This window comes from Onychostoma macrolepis, chromosome 23 (assembly GCF_012432095.1).
Source record: "Onychostoma macrolepis isolate SWU-2019 chromosome 23, ASM1243209v1, whole genome shotgun sequence".
NCBI classification, from domain to species: domain Eukaryota; kingdom Metazoa; phylum Chordata; class Actinopteri; order Cypriniformes; family Cyprinidae; genus Onychostoma; species Onychostoma macrolepis.
The window spans coordinates 13,897,456-13,913,399 of record NC_081177.1 but is presented as its reverse complement, the minus strand read 5'-3'; the positions used below and the strand labels follow the sequence as shown (position 1 = coordinate 13,913,399).

General features: G+C 35.3%; 1 protein-coding gene across 5 annotated transcripts in view; it reads right to left on the bottom strand.

Moving 5' to 3' along the window:
• adcy6b (adenylate cyclase 6b) overlaps positions 1-15,944 on the bottom strand; it is a 41,316-nt gene that overhangs the window by 16,928 nt on the left and 8,444 nt on the right. For all 5 annotated transcript variants that reach the window (XM_058763193.1, XM_058763190.1, XM_058763189.1 and 2 more), the window contains exon 4: positions 304-453. In XM_058763193.1, coding sequence (XP_058619176.1) covers positions 304-453 — 150 coding nt within the window. The remainder of the gene's footprint in view (positions 1-303; positions 454-15,944) is intronic.

Genomic DNA, 15,944 nt, shown 5'->3' with positions numbered 1-15,944 from the left:
TATCTATACATATATACTCACATCTATAGTATAATTTAGACTATATTTGAAAACAAATCACAAGGACTAGAAAATTAAAATTTTTTAGTTATACTACTATTATTAACTTGACACAATGTTTTAAAGCTTTGTGTATGGCTGAAGCAGCGGTGCTTTAAAGGATGAATTTAAAGTTGTAACTTTTCTCACAAGGTTTTACTAAGAGTTAAAGCACAGCATGTTATCAGCATGCTTCATGCACATTCATGAGGTAAACAAGTGTCGGGCAGGTAGGTGTGTTTGTTTACTCGAGAGCTTGCCAACCTGCTGCTGGTTCTCTCTCTGAAGGTGTATTCTGGCTTGGATGTATCCTCTGGTCTCCTTGAAGGCCTGTCTCTGAGACACCTCTGCTGGGTAGTGTGTGCAGATGCCAATGATGTTGGTGCACAGGAAAATCATCACATTGGCACATAACTTCACAGAGAAAAAGAGGAATAAAATGAGGAAATATGGATGTGAGATTTGAGCAAAAGAAAAGTAATTTTTTTAAATAATTTGAACATTTTAATATTTTTAAAATGAGGTATTTTAGATGTGAGCAAAAGAAAATTAAATTTTTTTTAAATAAATTGAATGAATGATTTAATTCGAACAACATTTTAATATTTTTTAAATATTTATTTAAAATATTTAAGAATATATTTAGATTTAGATGGGACTTGATTTTTTTGTGTATGTTAAACACACATGATTACAATTAACCACGAGCCGGTTGAAAATCGATTCAAATATGTGACGATTCAAATCGGTCGAGATGCTAAACAAATCATGATTCAATTAGGGGTAGGAGTTGAAATGAAATTATGTCTGAGGGGAACTTTCTGTCTTTAGAAAAATTTAGATGGTATTTTTTATTTTCATCTTGCCTCTGTATAATGCATATTAAAGGGGTGGTTGATTGCGGGTGCACGTAAAAATCTATTCATATATGAACCGCGATTCTGTCTTCTAACGATTCTAATGGATTCACAAGTTTCAAAATCATATGTTCTAAAGCAGCGGTTCTTAATACTGTGGCTCGCGTTTCCCTGCTATGCGCACGCTCTGCATCTCTCTCATTCAGATCATCAGCTCAGCTCCAACAAACTGGTCCAATTATACACTTATTTTCACATAGCAATGAGAAGCGTTATACATGGATGTGCTGTATTAAAGCTTTAATCAGGATAAAACCATATATTAAAAGCAAACAGAAGCAGTAGCACTTAAAAAATAACAGCGTATCTAAAAGTATGGACCAACAACAAACAAAACATACCATTAAGAGCCGTGCTTGCACAGGTTCTGTGCGATCCTCTTCACTAATATTCTCTGGGTCTCAATCGGGCTCAAATAGATAAGCAATATTGACGACGCCATTGTTTACAATACAACCGGAGCACATGCATGGTTTACAATACAACAGGGGCTTCATAAAACCAGGAAATAATCGGGGTGTTTATCAGAGAAGAGACAGAGCGATGTAGAATAAAGGTAAATTATAGTTTTTAAAAACGAAGCATGAACACATGTTTGACTGCACCCCATAAACACAATCAAGCCTAGAAAAAAAAAAAGTCAACTACCCCTTTAAAATTCATAAGTGCAGCACTGCTTTGTTTACAGTGGAAACCAAGGAAACGCTTTAAGCGCAACCTGTTGGCAGAAAGTGAATCTGCGTCTCATTCTGCTCGACTGCTGTTTCGGTTTCATGCAGATATTTTTTATGCATAGTTTCACAAAAATGAAGTCAGACCATTCTGTTTTTGCTTCAAATTTCGAAATTATACAATCTAATTTAGATTACAAACTGCTCATGTTGCATGTATGCAGCATCTTTGTTTGGATAATGATTAAAATGCAGTGGTTGCCTCTAATTTTAAATGGAAAGAGCACAGACAAAGCCTTATTTTGTTTATATGAAGAGATTTCTTTTATTTGTGCTATTTATTTGATTTGGGGCTTGTTTTAAAATTTCACTTTAGTTTTGTTATTTACATTTTGTTATTTAGAAGACAATTTTATCCAAAGCGACAAAACCAACAAAAGAGCAATAATATGCAAGTGCTATATGAGTGTATTATAATAGTGTTATATTTCAGTTTCACAAAGAAATGTGCAGCATTTTGTCCAAGCAATAATAAAAGGACACATTTAATTTATCATTTCTCTTAAATCTCATTTGGTAAAAAAAAAATTGTGAATCGAATCGAATCGTTAGTTGAGTGAATCGTTACATCCCTACACATGATATATATCAATTATACACAAACATATTGATGATAAATAAATATGCCTATGCTCTGCACATCTGTTTGGGCGGAAAAAAAAGACAGACACAATCAGCCTAGTTGAGACTCAGTCAGCCTAGTAAATCTTTTCCAGTCCAGAGGGAAACCAAGAAAGATTGATGTCTTTCTAATTTAACCATGTCTGGCTACATATCACGAACATATTTTGGCCTTATTTAATGGCAAAAAGGTGACTCATGTCCTAAATGTGCTCACTCATTCTCTTCAATCCACTTAATCTATGAGCATCTATCAGGAATAAACACAGAACATAAAGACCACAATGAAACAGCCATGAACTTCACAGAGTTGGGGTGAGGTACTGAGGGCTGTCTTACCGTAGTACAGCATTCAAGCTAAAATCAATCATACAAAATTTCAGGGATTTATAAGAGAAGAAATTTGAACTCCAATAGAGTGTGGAAAGATTCTGTATCAAAAAGACATATTGCATGAATCAAGCTGCTTCCCGACACTGAAAATAAATGCCTGGAAATCCATATCTCTGAAAAGTGAACAGTGGAAAATGTTTTTTGTCCACAAGTAAAATTCAAAACACTTCATCCCTCGTCCTCCAGCGACAGCCAGTTTCCTGTGCGTTTATCAGGGGAAAAAAGAAATATTGATTCTTGCCAGCCAATCACTGAAGCTGCTTATCATTTTCAATCATTATTCAGCATTCAGCATTATTCAGTGCCATCAGCAGTTGACATTTAAACAAACACAACACAAAGCACACAGAAATGGTCCAAACAGCTGAAGATCAATTAATGTAATAATGTAAGAAGTTAGGCCTACATTCTGCAGTAATATGAAAAGCATCTAGCAACCAGCTTTTTGTTTCAGGTCTTTTATCTCTACATCAGTACAAGTATCTGGGGATTAGATGGTATGCGGTCAAACCTGTGCGTTTAAGAACTGAAGATGGTTTGTGGTTTTACTGCAAATGGTTTCTGAGAATTGCATAACAGGTATATTATGGACAGCAATTTTGCACAAGTTAATCTTACAAAAACATCTAGGTGAGGTCACATTATCACAACAAATGAAAATAAATTATAATTTGCATAAATAAAGTCAAGCCTATTTTAGAACCATTAAGCACATTTCTACCCAATTTATTCAACTGTAATTCCTGTTGCTTGAGTTCAATGCTCAATGTGGACAATGCTCCAAAGATTATCCTCTTTCTTCCTGGTATCCTGATGTAGATATGTTATCCGGTTTACATGGTCATAACATGAGTTGAAATATTGAATATGACAGTGAACACACAAGGTCAATACGTGATTATCACGTGTAAGAGTACGCTTCTACTATCAACAACCCAAGCAAACAGTCATCATTTTCCATCAGTCAGAAACAGTTTGCCTGAGAGAATTTGTCGAGGCCCATTTCTCTGCAACAAGCGTTTTCTTCTTTGCCGAAGAGGAACGGCCTTTATTTATCCACTTGACAAGAAATGGCACAGCAGAGCTTCAGAAAAATAGCTCCACTCCCTCTTTCAATTGCCCCTAGAGTGAATGTGCAAACATCTTCAGATTTTAGAGTTCAGGAAGAAAAGCCAGGCCCATCAGGCATCCATTTGCTCAGATGACGTTATCGGTTTGCGTAATTTTAGCATTAAGGTGGGTTGTGTACTCCATTCGCACAAATTTTCCAAAACTAAAAAAGGCAGTTCTATTCAAGGGACTCACTAAAACCAACGGTCAAATCCACCGAGCTGATTAGACATGGAAAATGTGGGGATGTGGCCACAAACACGACAGATAGCTAATTCTCCATATGTGGCCAGAAAAAGCCTTCAAAAGGATGTGCAGAAAGTAAGAAACTAGGCGAGTAACCTAACTAGTCAACTAGCAAAGTACTACTAGAATATTTGATTGCTCTTTGATCAATTTACCACTGAATTCCTCACCTAAACTGACGTTACCACAAAATACTTTGGATGAATCCGTGGATGTGTCATAAGCTTTCAGCTTTCACGTTTAGCAATATTTTGATTCATAAAGTATATCTGATTCTTATTAGAGTCATATTTCATATCAGACCAGTATTAGTGTGCTGGCAGTCTGCAGTTTCTCCACAGTAGAGCCTGTTGTTAGACTGTCGCTTGATTTTCTGGATAAGAACATGTGAAATTATAAAAATGAGATGGTCTTTATATAGACACAACAGTTGCATGTGTGGATTATCCTAATGGTGGCATTTTAATTTTCTAATGGGATTCCATGTAAGCACTTGGTGAGTAATTGCTTTTAATCTTGTTTTAATTAAATGCATATTGTTCATTAATTTAAAAGAAAAACAACAAAAGAAAAGCATAGGCTGATGTTTTTGAAAACACTATCAGTGATGTTGCATTTGAGAATACACAGTATACATTCCCTATACACTACCATTTAAAGGTTTTTTAATAAAAACTAAAAAAAAAAACATTAAAAACAGCCTTTTTAATAGATTCAATTCCACTTTAATATATTATAAAATGTAATTTATTCCTGTGATGGCAAAACGGAATTTTCAGCATCCATTATTTTTGATCCTTCAAAAATCATAACAATAATAAGCTGATTTGCTGCTCAAGAAACACTTTATCATGATTATTATTATTAATGCTGACAACAGTTGTGCTGCTTAATATTATGTGGAAACGGTGATATTTTTTCAGGATTATTTGATGAATAGAAAGTTTCTGGCATTTTTTGACCAGAAACACCATCAACAGTTAGCATTAGCATACCCTGCAAAAAGCTTGTGTTTTATTCGTGTAACATCCAATATACAGCAGCCCCCTCAATTCATCTATATCACACTGACTGAGAGTAGATCATATCAGTAAATTTAAAAAAGCGGCTGACATTTGAGCTGACAGATCTGACAGAACGAATGTCACATACTTTTACCTCACAGCAAAACTGATTAAATGAGACTGTCAGATCACTCACTGAGCGTGTGTGTGTGTGTGTGACAATGAGCCACACATGGAGCAGTCAGCCTCTGTGTTAGACGACTGTGTGTTTAGAAATATCAGAGAATAAAGACACTGCTGTTTTATTTAATCCTCATAATAAAGCTGACCTGAACTGACAAGGACTGGAAAACTTAGTTTCTAAACATAAAGCCAAAAGCCTTTCCAAATCCTTTGTATTCATTACATGAACATGTGAAACATTTTCTTACACTCAAGCAAGAACATTTCTGCTCGAGAGTAAGAATTTGTATACATTACACACAATTTCTAAATTTTTCCCAAAACATACCGCTCATAGTGTTGTTGACATACATTGTATGGAGCAGGGCTGGTGTGGCAAGAGTGAGGGATGATGGGATTATATTCATAGAAACACTTGGTGCCTTCCTCTTTAACAGGGACTCTTCCTTTCAAAGAGTCTAAACATTGTTTTATAAGGTGGTAAACCGAACTTTCTTCTGCTTATAGCACAATTTAGCTGTGCCACAAGGTTAGCAAATGTGAAGGAGATACGGGAAAGTTTGAGAAACAGAAAGAAATCTAGACTAACAAAAGAAATATTTACACTCTGTGTGTGATCAAGAGAAGCTCTAGCCATCTCCTCTGAATGATGCAGATATATTTCACCGACTATGAAGTTATTGCATGTTTCATTACTATGAAATAATGACGGCATTTAGGATTTAAATGTGCTGTGGGCTGACATGATTCAAGACTAGAACAGAAATTCATCCAGATGTTGTTGCTGTCTTGGCAACCACAAGTTGAAAACATCAAGTTATATGGGGAGTGGTGTCACTTCCAGACAATTAACTTTGTCAAACATGACTTGTGCTAGGGTGGATTTACTCTGTTCACTTTGTCACTGTGTTGGAACAAAGGATGTAATGAAGAAGGGAAAAAAGAGAAAATAAATAACGAAAAAATAAAATGGAAGAAAGAGAGAGATAAAAGAAAGGGTTTTTTTAGTTTAAAATAATAAATGTGGTTTTTAATGAATTTCCATTAAGGAAAGAAGGCACAAAGAAAAAGAACACCAAAAGGAAAGGAAGGGAGAAAAGAAAAGAAAAGAAAAGAGAGGGAATGAAGCAAAGAAGGAAGGAAGGAAAAGGAAAGGAAAGGAAAAAGAAAAGAAAAAAGAAAGGGAGGGAAGGAAGGAAGGAAGGAAGGAAGGAAGGAAAGGAAATTAAGCAAAGAAAAGAAAAGTAAGAAAAGAAAAGAAAAGAGAAAAGAAAAGAAAAGAAAAGAAAAGAAAAGAAAAAGACTAGGACTTGGACTTGAGTCTTTTTGGCACTGAACTAAGTCATAGTTAGGGCCAAACTAAAATTGGTCTCAGCTGAGCAGTGAAGCCATGGAGTGATCTTTGAGAAAAATGGCACGAAACACAATGGGCTCAGCAAATCTGGACCAAGGCCATGCAACAGATAAACTAAGAAATACTTCTGAAACATGATTTTAAAACATAAATGCATATCTCTCAGAGACAAAGGGAGATTTTTAAAACAAAGCTTTATGCTAATGGCCCACTTCATCAACCATCTTCCCTAATAGGATAATCTGGAAAACAATCACTGAGAGATTTCAAAGTTGTTGTTTTTTCTATGAACCCCACCCATACAGCATCTCAGTCCTGACACAGAGCTTCCTCAGGGAAGAATGTGATGTCTTGACATTCAGTGCTGTGAGCTAGAGTCCTGAAAGCCCTCGAGCTATAGGGCCCCTCAACACGCTCTCAGAGACAGAAACACTGATTACCAGCACTTGACCTGCTTCTATGCCATGTCAGCACTCCAAATGGCCTGCTTCACACTAGAACACGTGAACTGCTTTCGCTCTGCTCACACATGCAGTGTGAAACGGACATAACACTTGAACATTGCATGGAAGGTTCTTACAGGAGTTGTGTGCTTTGTTTATGTGTTGTCAACTTCCTGGCGATTTGCCTGATTTGTCTGATCTACCGCACAAAGCATACAGTGTGACACAGCTACTCTGATTCCCAAAAGAATGGGCTGGTTCTTTCAGTGGAAACACTAAAATCAACCATTTTAAATGCTACAAGTGAATTTAGGCATACCGACATTATTATTAAAACGAGCATGAACAATGCATATTCATTTTTGGGAATTGCTAAAGATTTACTTATTAAATTAACAGTGCATCATGGCTCCTCAGGGTTGCCTACTAGGGTTGGGCCGATAGACGATGCCATCGCCGATGGCTGATAGACATCACAATGTTGAGCCGGCTATTTCTGTGCCTTTCTGAATACAGATTCATGCTTTGGGCACACCCCCTTACCCTAATTATTTATTATTTTTTTTAACTGTACTCCTTTAAACTTCTCCACAGACCTCCATAGCACTCCCTTACGGCCCACTGACTTTGAAAACTCATCAGGCAGATTTCAGCAGAGCCCTGGCTGACACTGCAACTAATTTTGTGTGACTAATTCTGCAAACTGGTTCAGTGTGAATACACCTCCTAAGTGCAGAGAATTGAATGACACAGGGCTAACCTAAAAAATACCCTTAAAGAGATTGTTCTCCTCAAAAAACGAAAACGGTCTTCACATACTCACTCTCATGTCATTCTGCATGAAATTTAAGTGGTTATTTACTGAAACTAATTGGTCACCATTTTCACTGTATGGAAAAGAGGTGCTTGGACATTCTGCCAAGCATCTTTTTTGTACCAAATGACATGAGGGTGAGTAAACGATGACAGATTTTTTTCCTTTTTAGGTGAACTATTCCTTTTAAAATGTACTTATAAACCATTTTATGGGTCAGAATCCACACAAGCCCTGTATATACAGCTGCTATACCATAAGGATCAACTCTCGATCTTCCAGTTCTGATCTCAGGAGCCATTGCACAGAGCAAATAAACAAGATCAGAGAGAATTAGAGCAGGAGGAGTGGTGGGGAATGAGTGAGAAAGAAAAGAGAGGAGGCAGAACATCTAAATGAATAGATAAGTAGGCAAAACAGTCCGTTTCTGGGAAGTCGCCGTTGAGCAAAAGCTCTGGTTTCACAGGGCTGTTACATAAGAAAGCCAAAGCCCTACTCGCACTGGAACTCGGCCCAGAAACGTAACGTTATATACACACATATACACGCAGGACCTTACGCTAGGATTTAGTTAAAGGTCCATTGAGGCCTATATCCAGAATTTAATCATTATGTTTATTTGAAGGGAATGTCGGATGCTGCTGGAGTGTTTGCAGCATGAATGAGAAGGCTTTTAAGGTTTAAGGGTGGTCTGTGAACTGCCTTACCAAGAAAATTCCTGGAAAGGCAAACTTATAAAAACATCTTTGACCTCAGATGAACTTGTCATATCTACTGAGGTCTCATCCCTACGGCAGTCAAAAGCAGGCATATGAAATGCAACTTTATTACATGGCTTTTAAGCTATGATTCATGTCAAATAAATTGTAGTTTATGAGGATTTAAAGTCCACTCATAAACATTTGAAAAAGCATTTGTTGTGCAAGTGAAATGAGGTCAAGGTTAAAGTTTGCTCAAATGTAGGCAGGAATATGAAGCCCACTATGCAGGTCATGAAGAATCAAAGTCTCTTCCTCTAGGTTCTACTAAGGGATGGTTTATTTCTTTATCATTCATAACACTTTGAGGCCCCGGGCCCCTGATAAATTATCATGTCAGCCTGAAGAAAGAGCAAATTTACAAATAGGCCACAGAGTCAGTCATGTGATTCTAGACTATGAAAAGTGTCCTCAGTATGGCAAAAGATGAATTCGCCTATTATAGCACAATAATTATCTCATCAAAACAAACAGCTGCGAATTAGACATATTCAGCGATAGTACAATAGGCTTGATGCCTTTGGGCTAAGGACATATGACAGCTGTATACAAATGATCACAAACAGAAAGCCAAGGGAAAACAAACCAGGATCCAAACAAACCCACAAATTAGCATTGACCCAAAAAGCTTCAGTGTGCGAGACAGAAAATTGGAGTTAGGTTTCTTTCACCCATTTGTTTAAGCCTAATAATTAAAGGAAACGTTCACCCCAAAAAACTAAACTTCTGTCATTGTTTACTCACCCTCGTGCTGTAATGATTTAAAGTGGAACACAAAGACATTTCATAAAAGTGCACATTATAATATTGATGCCTAAATTTACTTGTCGAATTGTGAATTTTTAGTGTTTTATTTTAAAATATGTTTAGACGAAATAGTACATAAGTTTAATATTGGCCATAACATGAAAATAAATTACTGGTGTACACCGCCTTCCAAATGTTAGGGATGAGTAAATAAATAAACGGTAAGAAATTAATTGTATTAAATTGATCAAAAGTGACAGTAAAGACATAAAAGATTCCAAACAAATGCTGCCTGTGGATTTTCTATGCTTCAAAGATTTTTAGAAAAATCAAAAATTGCACAGTTTCCACAAAAATAAGGAGTGCAGCTAATATCAATGAGAATAATCAATAATCAATGTTTCTCGAGCACCAAATTAGCATATTAGAATGATTTGTGAAGGATCATTTGTCACTGAAGACATGAGTAATGGCTGCTTTGCCATCACAGGAATAAACTACATTTTAAAATATTTAAAAATAGAAAACAGTTATTTGAAATTGTAATATTTTTTCACAAATGCTACAGTTTACTTTTTTTTTTTTTTATGACAAATGCAGACTTGGTGAACATGAGACACTTCTTTCAAAAACAGTAGTGTCTATCAGCCAGAATTCAAGATCATCCCAAATTTTACAGTTATATGAATCAAATATATCATTATACAATTCAAGGAATTGTATGGCTTCAAAAGCCTGTGGTTACTATAAACTGTCACTGTATAAATTTTAAAATCTTTTCAAAATCTCCTTTGCTCTGACAAAAAGAAAATAACAGAATGAGTTTGGAACAACATAAAGATAAGTAAATAATTCAATTTAATTTGGGGTTAACCGAAAGTTCATGATAAAAACACAAATGAAAAAGAGACAAGAGGCTCGTTGATGTTACATCTGAAGTAAAAAATAAATAAATGTGTTCCTCATTTCTATTCTAAGCACTGTACTAATGTGCTCCAGGACTACACTGAGCTTGTCTGTCACAAGCACACAAGGTCAGACAAGCACAGTGACGCACGTGACAGGCACATGACAGCCTCCTCCTCCTCCTCGGCATGGACATTATGCATTGTTTACATAAATACACGGCGAGAAACTGGTTTAAGACAAAGTTCTCACAGGGAACCGCCATGTTCCTGAGAGACCTCAAAGCACCTTGTCAGGAATTTTTTATCATTATGATGAACTTGGAAAGGGCAAAATGACACTGGGTAGAGCTCGACAAATTCAAGTCGAACAGCAAACACAGCGTTCCTTCACACAAATACACAAGTAATCCAAAATAAAAATGGCAGGAGAGTGAAGCCATCATAATCTAAGGATTATAGACACTGAGCTCTAAGCAGTCCAAGTCACAGAATTTGAGCTTGGCGGCTGTGACGACAATTGCCAAGGCAAATCATGCAATTTTCTACAAGCAAATGAGCCAATTGCAATGCCATACTGCTCTAAAATCCACCTAAACCTTTTAGAGTCCTCAATTCTCCAATGCACAGCAAAAGCACACAGGTCGCCACAATGGCCTGAATCCAAAAAAAGATGGCCTGAAATCCCACAAAACATCAATTGGTCCCTGTGCAATGAAACATACACTAAAAGAGACGGACCTAAAGGTACAAATGTGGAAAACATAGAGGAGACAAAGAAGAATGGAAATCAATAGCTTCCACAAAACGAAAAGACAAGAATAAGACAACACTTTAAAAGCATATCAATACTTGAATAATTTGAGATGATGCGATTTAGATGTCAAAGGAGTGTGAAAATAAACCTGATAAAACATCGTGACAATCCCCATTCTCTAATTATAAAAGGATTTGTATGACTTGTGAAACACAAAAGAAGAGATTTTGACAACTGTGCAGGCTGCTCTTTTCCGTGAAATAACAAATAAAAAAAGCATCATAAATGTAGTCAACTTGAATCCAAATGATAGTTTTGAATGAGAAAAAAAAAAGTTTGTCATTATGAATTACTTTTGTGCTTTTCTGCATGCGTTTTTCTGTTCTCAAGTAAGCAGGCATAGAGAACTCAATGGCGTTTGCTGTAGAGCATAGCAGAGTTTTAATTACATTTTTTTGGGGTAAACTTTGGTGAAATGTTATGACTCATCAGATTATTCTCTCCTTAGTTTGTTTTTCTAACCCTTTTCCAGTTTTTGTCTGAAAAAAAAACATACACAGTGAAACACTAGAGAAATAAACAAGGGCGAAAAAGAACCACAGCCTGTGTGCCATGTTAATTAAAGTTTATCACCATTATTGGAATCCTACCCTAGTGAAAAATAAATATACTTAATTTTATTTCAAACATATTTATTTTGTGACGTGTCTATACTAACTGAAAATACACTCTAAATTGTACTTATTTCATGCTTTCATCTAGCACAAACTTAGTGCACCACAAATTAATTTGTAAAATACTACACTTTTTACAAATGCGTTTGGTAAAGGATGAAATATATATATTCATCCTTAAGAAAGGACACTGGCTAGGTTCTTAATTCCATCTACAACCTGTTTAAAAAGTGATTTTCATTTCTTTACATATGACCTACACACACCCATATAAACCAACTGGATGAAACCTTTGAAAGAGGACACTCACTTCATAACCCCAATGGCATTTCCATGCTTACTCAACCCAACAATTAGTCTTGGTAAAAGATGAATGAGGCAACTCATCTTATGATCTGTATGAGTTCTCACCTATGGCACAAAAGACAATATCACATTCTGTGTATTGATATTTTTTTGTTTGTTCCTTCACCCCTTAAATGTGTCTTAAGTATTGTAATAACGTGATTTTAACATCGGCCTGGATATAGGCTACAGTATGTTCAGTGAAGGGGGCTTGATAAGTCAGTCTCTCCATGAGCTCTGAAATTAACCAACAATCGGTTTTGCTGTACTTTTGCTAAACATCTGAACTCTGTAGAGTGCACACTACTGGGAATCTGTGGGACACAAGTCGCACCATGAATTTCAAATATGAGAATAATGAAATTATTTTAAGATGGTGTACTTTTGATTTATTTTATTTTTTTAAGATGAGACTTTCTTTTTGGGCAAACCAAAGAAAATGTGAGGTATGAATTGAAACATCCAGTATGTTTCTGCTAACAGGTGCTTTAAGGGCAGAGTTTCCAAACACAACTTTTGCCTACAGCACAAATGTAACAATGGGGGATTTGCAAAAAAAAAAAAAAAACAATTTAATTTGTTAAATATTGAAGTGATATTTCAGTAATTTATTTTAGTTGAATCCTCTGTTGACCTGTTATGATTAAATGTACAATACAATACACTGTATTTAAGTTCTACTTGAATATAAAAATAGTATAGATAAAAAGAAATGTTTTGAGTTGCAAATAATTATAATAATAATAATAATAATAATTCATAACGATGCAGTACTTTGCACAGTTATGAACTTTACTTTTTCAATAATTTAACCACTCTTCAAATAGCGCTTTTCACAATTTTACATGGTTGCAAAGCAGCTTTACATACATATGTGACCCTGGACCAAAATAAACAGTCTTAAGTAGCATGGGTATATCTGCAATAGCCAAAAATACATTGTATGGGTCAAAATTATCGATTTTTCTATTATGACAAAACTCAGGCTATTAAGTAAAGATCATGTTCCATGAAGATATTTTGTAAATTTCCTACCGTGAACATATATATATATATATATATATATATATATATATATATATATATATATATATATATATATATATATATATAAACTTAATTTTGCTAAGCACTTCATTTGGATAACTTTAAAGGCATTTTTCTCAATATTTAGCTTTTTTGGCTCCCTCAGATTCCAGATTTCAAATAGTTGTATCTCGGCCATATATTGTCTTATCCTAACAAACCATAAAATCAATGGAAAGCTTATTTATTCAGCTTTCAGATGATGTATAAATCTCAGTTTCAAAAATTGACCCTAATGACTGGTTTTGTGGCCCATGGTCACAAATATAATGTAGTTACAAAAGTAAAGATATGTAAACAATATATAGTCATGGATTTGAAATGGTGAAATTCACGAACTTGATCAGAGGGTTTATTACTTTAGTATATTCCAATACACTCCAATGCACCTGTACCAACACACTTTTTTCCCCATTAATGGTTATTTAATGTCCCGTACGGACAACGACAACGTTGCACTTGGAAATGAGGACTGCAACAACTTTGGGCTGTTAAAATATTATAAATTATTAAACAAATTATTAAAGTGATCCTGACCAGCCCTCAAAACTACACAAAAAGTTCAGAGACGTTAACAACATGAAAAGTAACAAAATGTATTAAAATTATTTCAATTCATACCGCCAAAACAATTCATTGCATTTTACATTAACATTTGTGACAATGAGATTTTACGGATGGGTTTATTCCTTCGGTATGCACTGAAACATAAACAGTGCATTCACATTCTTCCACCAACTAACGGAACTGTCTGTGTTTTAGTACATGTACAAGAATAAAACTAATGTTATGCCGGCTTATCCAATTGTTTCCTGCAGCGTTAATGACAGATCATGTCAGAAAAGAGAAGAGAAGCAAAACATTCTGCAGATGATATTTAATGTTGTGTCCGCTGACTTTAACAGCTTCAAGTTTAACGCACTTTCGTGATATATACAGGCTGTTTCACGTTTATTTTCACGCACCGCTTACTGCGCCTATATTAAGACTTTTCGGTGATTCGCAGACTTTAAGTCCATATAATTTGTGCGGTCATTGATGGAAAAAGACTACAAAGTAACCGAGTGCACGTGTGTGGCAGCGACCCGGGTTCGAATCCAGTCTGTGGTGTTTCCTTCAGCCAATGTTCAACATGTCTGTGTTCAATTTTCCACTGATGTTCTCTGGATAATTGAGTTGACTGGTATGCTGGGGGTGTTAGTAAAAGGCAATTTCTTAAGCTGAGCCATTATTTATAAAGGTTAATTTATTGCATTAGAAGCACACAATAATTGTGCCATTAGCACACTTCAAGTGTGCCATTGCAATGCATTTTAAAGTCACTAAAAGTAAAGGATAGCATGACCTCAGTTTGTTATTAGTATAATATTAATGCATGCTCAACACTCTTACAGTGTATTTGAATTGCAACTAATGTCACCAAATACATTTGAAGTTTTAGCTGAATGAATTCTGCATTTCAAAAATTAAATAAAAGAGTGGATATTTAAAGTGTCCTATATGTATCCTTGAAATAGTTCCACTTTAGCACAAACAAGTATATTTATTTCAACTTTAGTTGAACTTCAGCACTGCTTTTGCACAACTAAAATGCATTTAGTACAAAATGAGTTGTTCCAATTTAGCAGACTTTAAGTATACCAATTTATAGTGTGCCACAAATATATTTAGTTATACTAAAGTACATACGAATAAATTGTACTTAAGTATGCTATTTTTTCACTAGGGTAATACATGACATTTGGCAGTCACAGTGCTAAAACCCAGTATTTGTTCTGAGTGAGAAAGCCCCGGTCATTAGGAAACCATAGAGCGTCTGCTATTACAGGCCTTGATGTGATCCGCCATTGAAATGTTATTATTAGCCATGCTATTATTATTTCCTTTATCATCACAGCCATATCGAGTACAACATTGCACTTATCATTAAATACTAATTTATGACACCTCCCGCGCTGATTAGCCCGGCATGGTGGTCACACCGCTGAGGGCAAAGCAAGCGCTAATCTTGAGGTTGACCCGAGGTCAGCCAGACGTTTTGATTGATCGCTCAGCAGGCAAAACAGCTGTTGGCACTACAATTTTGAGACTTGTGTTTGTTAGCTTTGCACTTTATGGCAATGTTGCATCTCTAAAATGAAATTTGATTTTAAAAGACTGGAGATGAGAATCATAATAAATTGAGTGATTCTGAATCAAATTCCAATTAGACATTTCTGCTCCTTAAAGTGACGGTTCACCCAAAAATTTAAGTTCTGTCATCATTTACTTACCCTCGTGTTGTTATAAACCTTTCTTTCTTCAGGGGAACACAAAAGAAGATATTTTGAAGAATGTCGCAACTGCTTTTATTCATATAATGAAAGTCAATGAGATTCAAAATAACACTGGCCCTCACTGACCACAATGGGAACAAAATGGGATGTCAAAAAATCTTCTGTGTTCCAGAAAGAAAGTTATATGAGTTTGGAATGAAATGAGGGTGAGTAAATAACAGAATTTTCTTTGTTTTTTCCCCCATTTCAAAACAGGTGCTGCACGTGACGTGACCTTCGTTGTTTGCTGTTATAAAATAAAACAGCTAAATATTTCTATTGTCATAAAGTGCCAAAAAAAAAAAACCTGTAAAAGAAAAAATGAAATATTTATGGACAGCATTTTCTTTTTTTTTTTTTTTTTTATAAATTTGAAAAATAATCAAAGAAAAATTGAGAATTTATAAAGCCAAGTTTGAACCTACCTCCAAATAGAATTAAAAAATCATTTACTTTTTCTTTTTTTTAATGAAGCATTTTCTGAATGAAAACTGATGGCTAT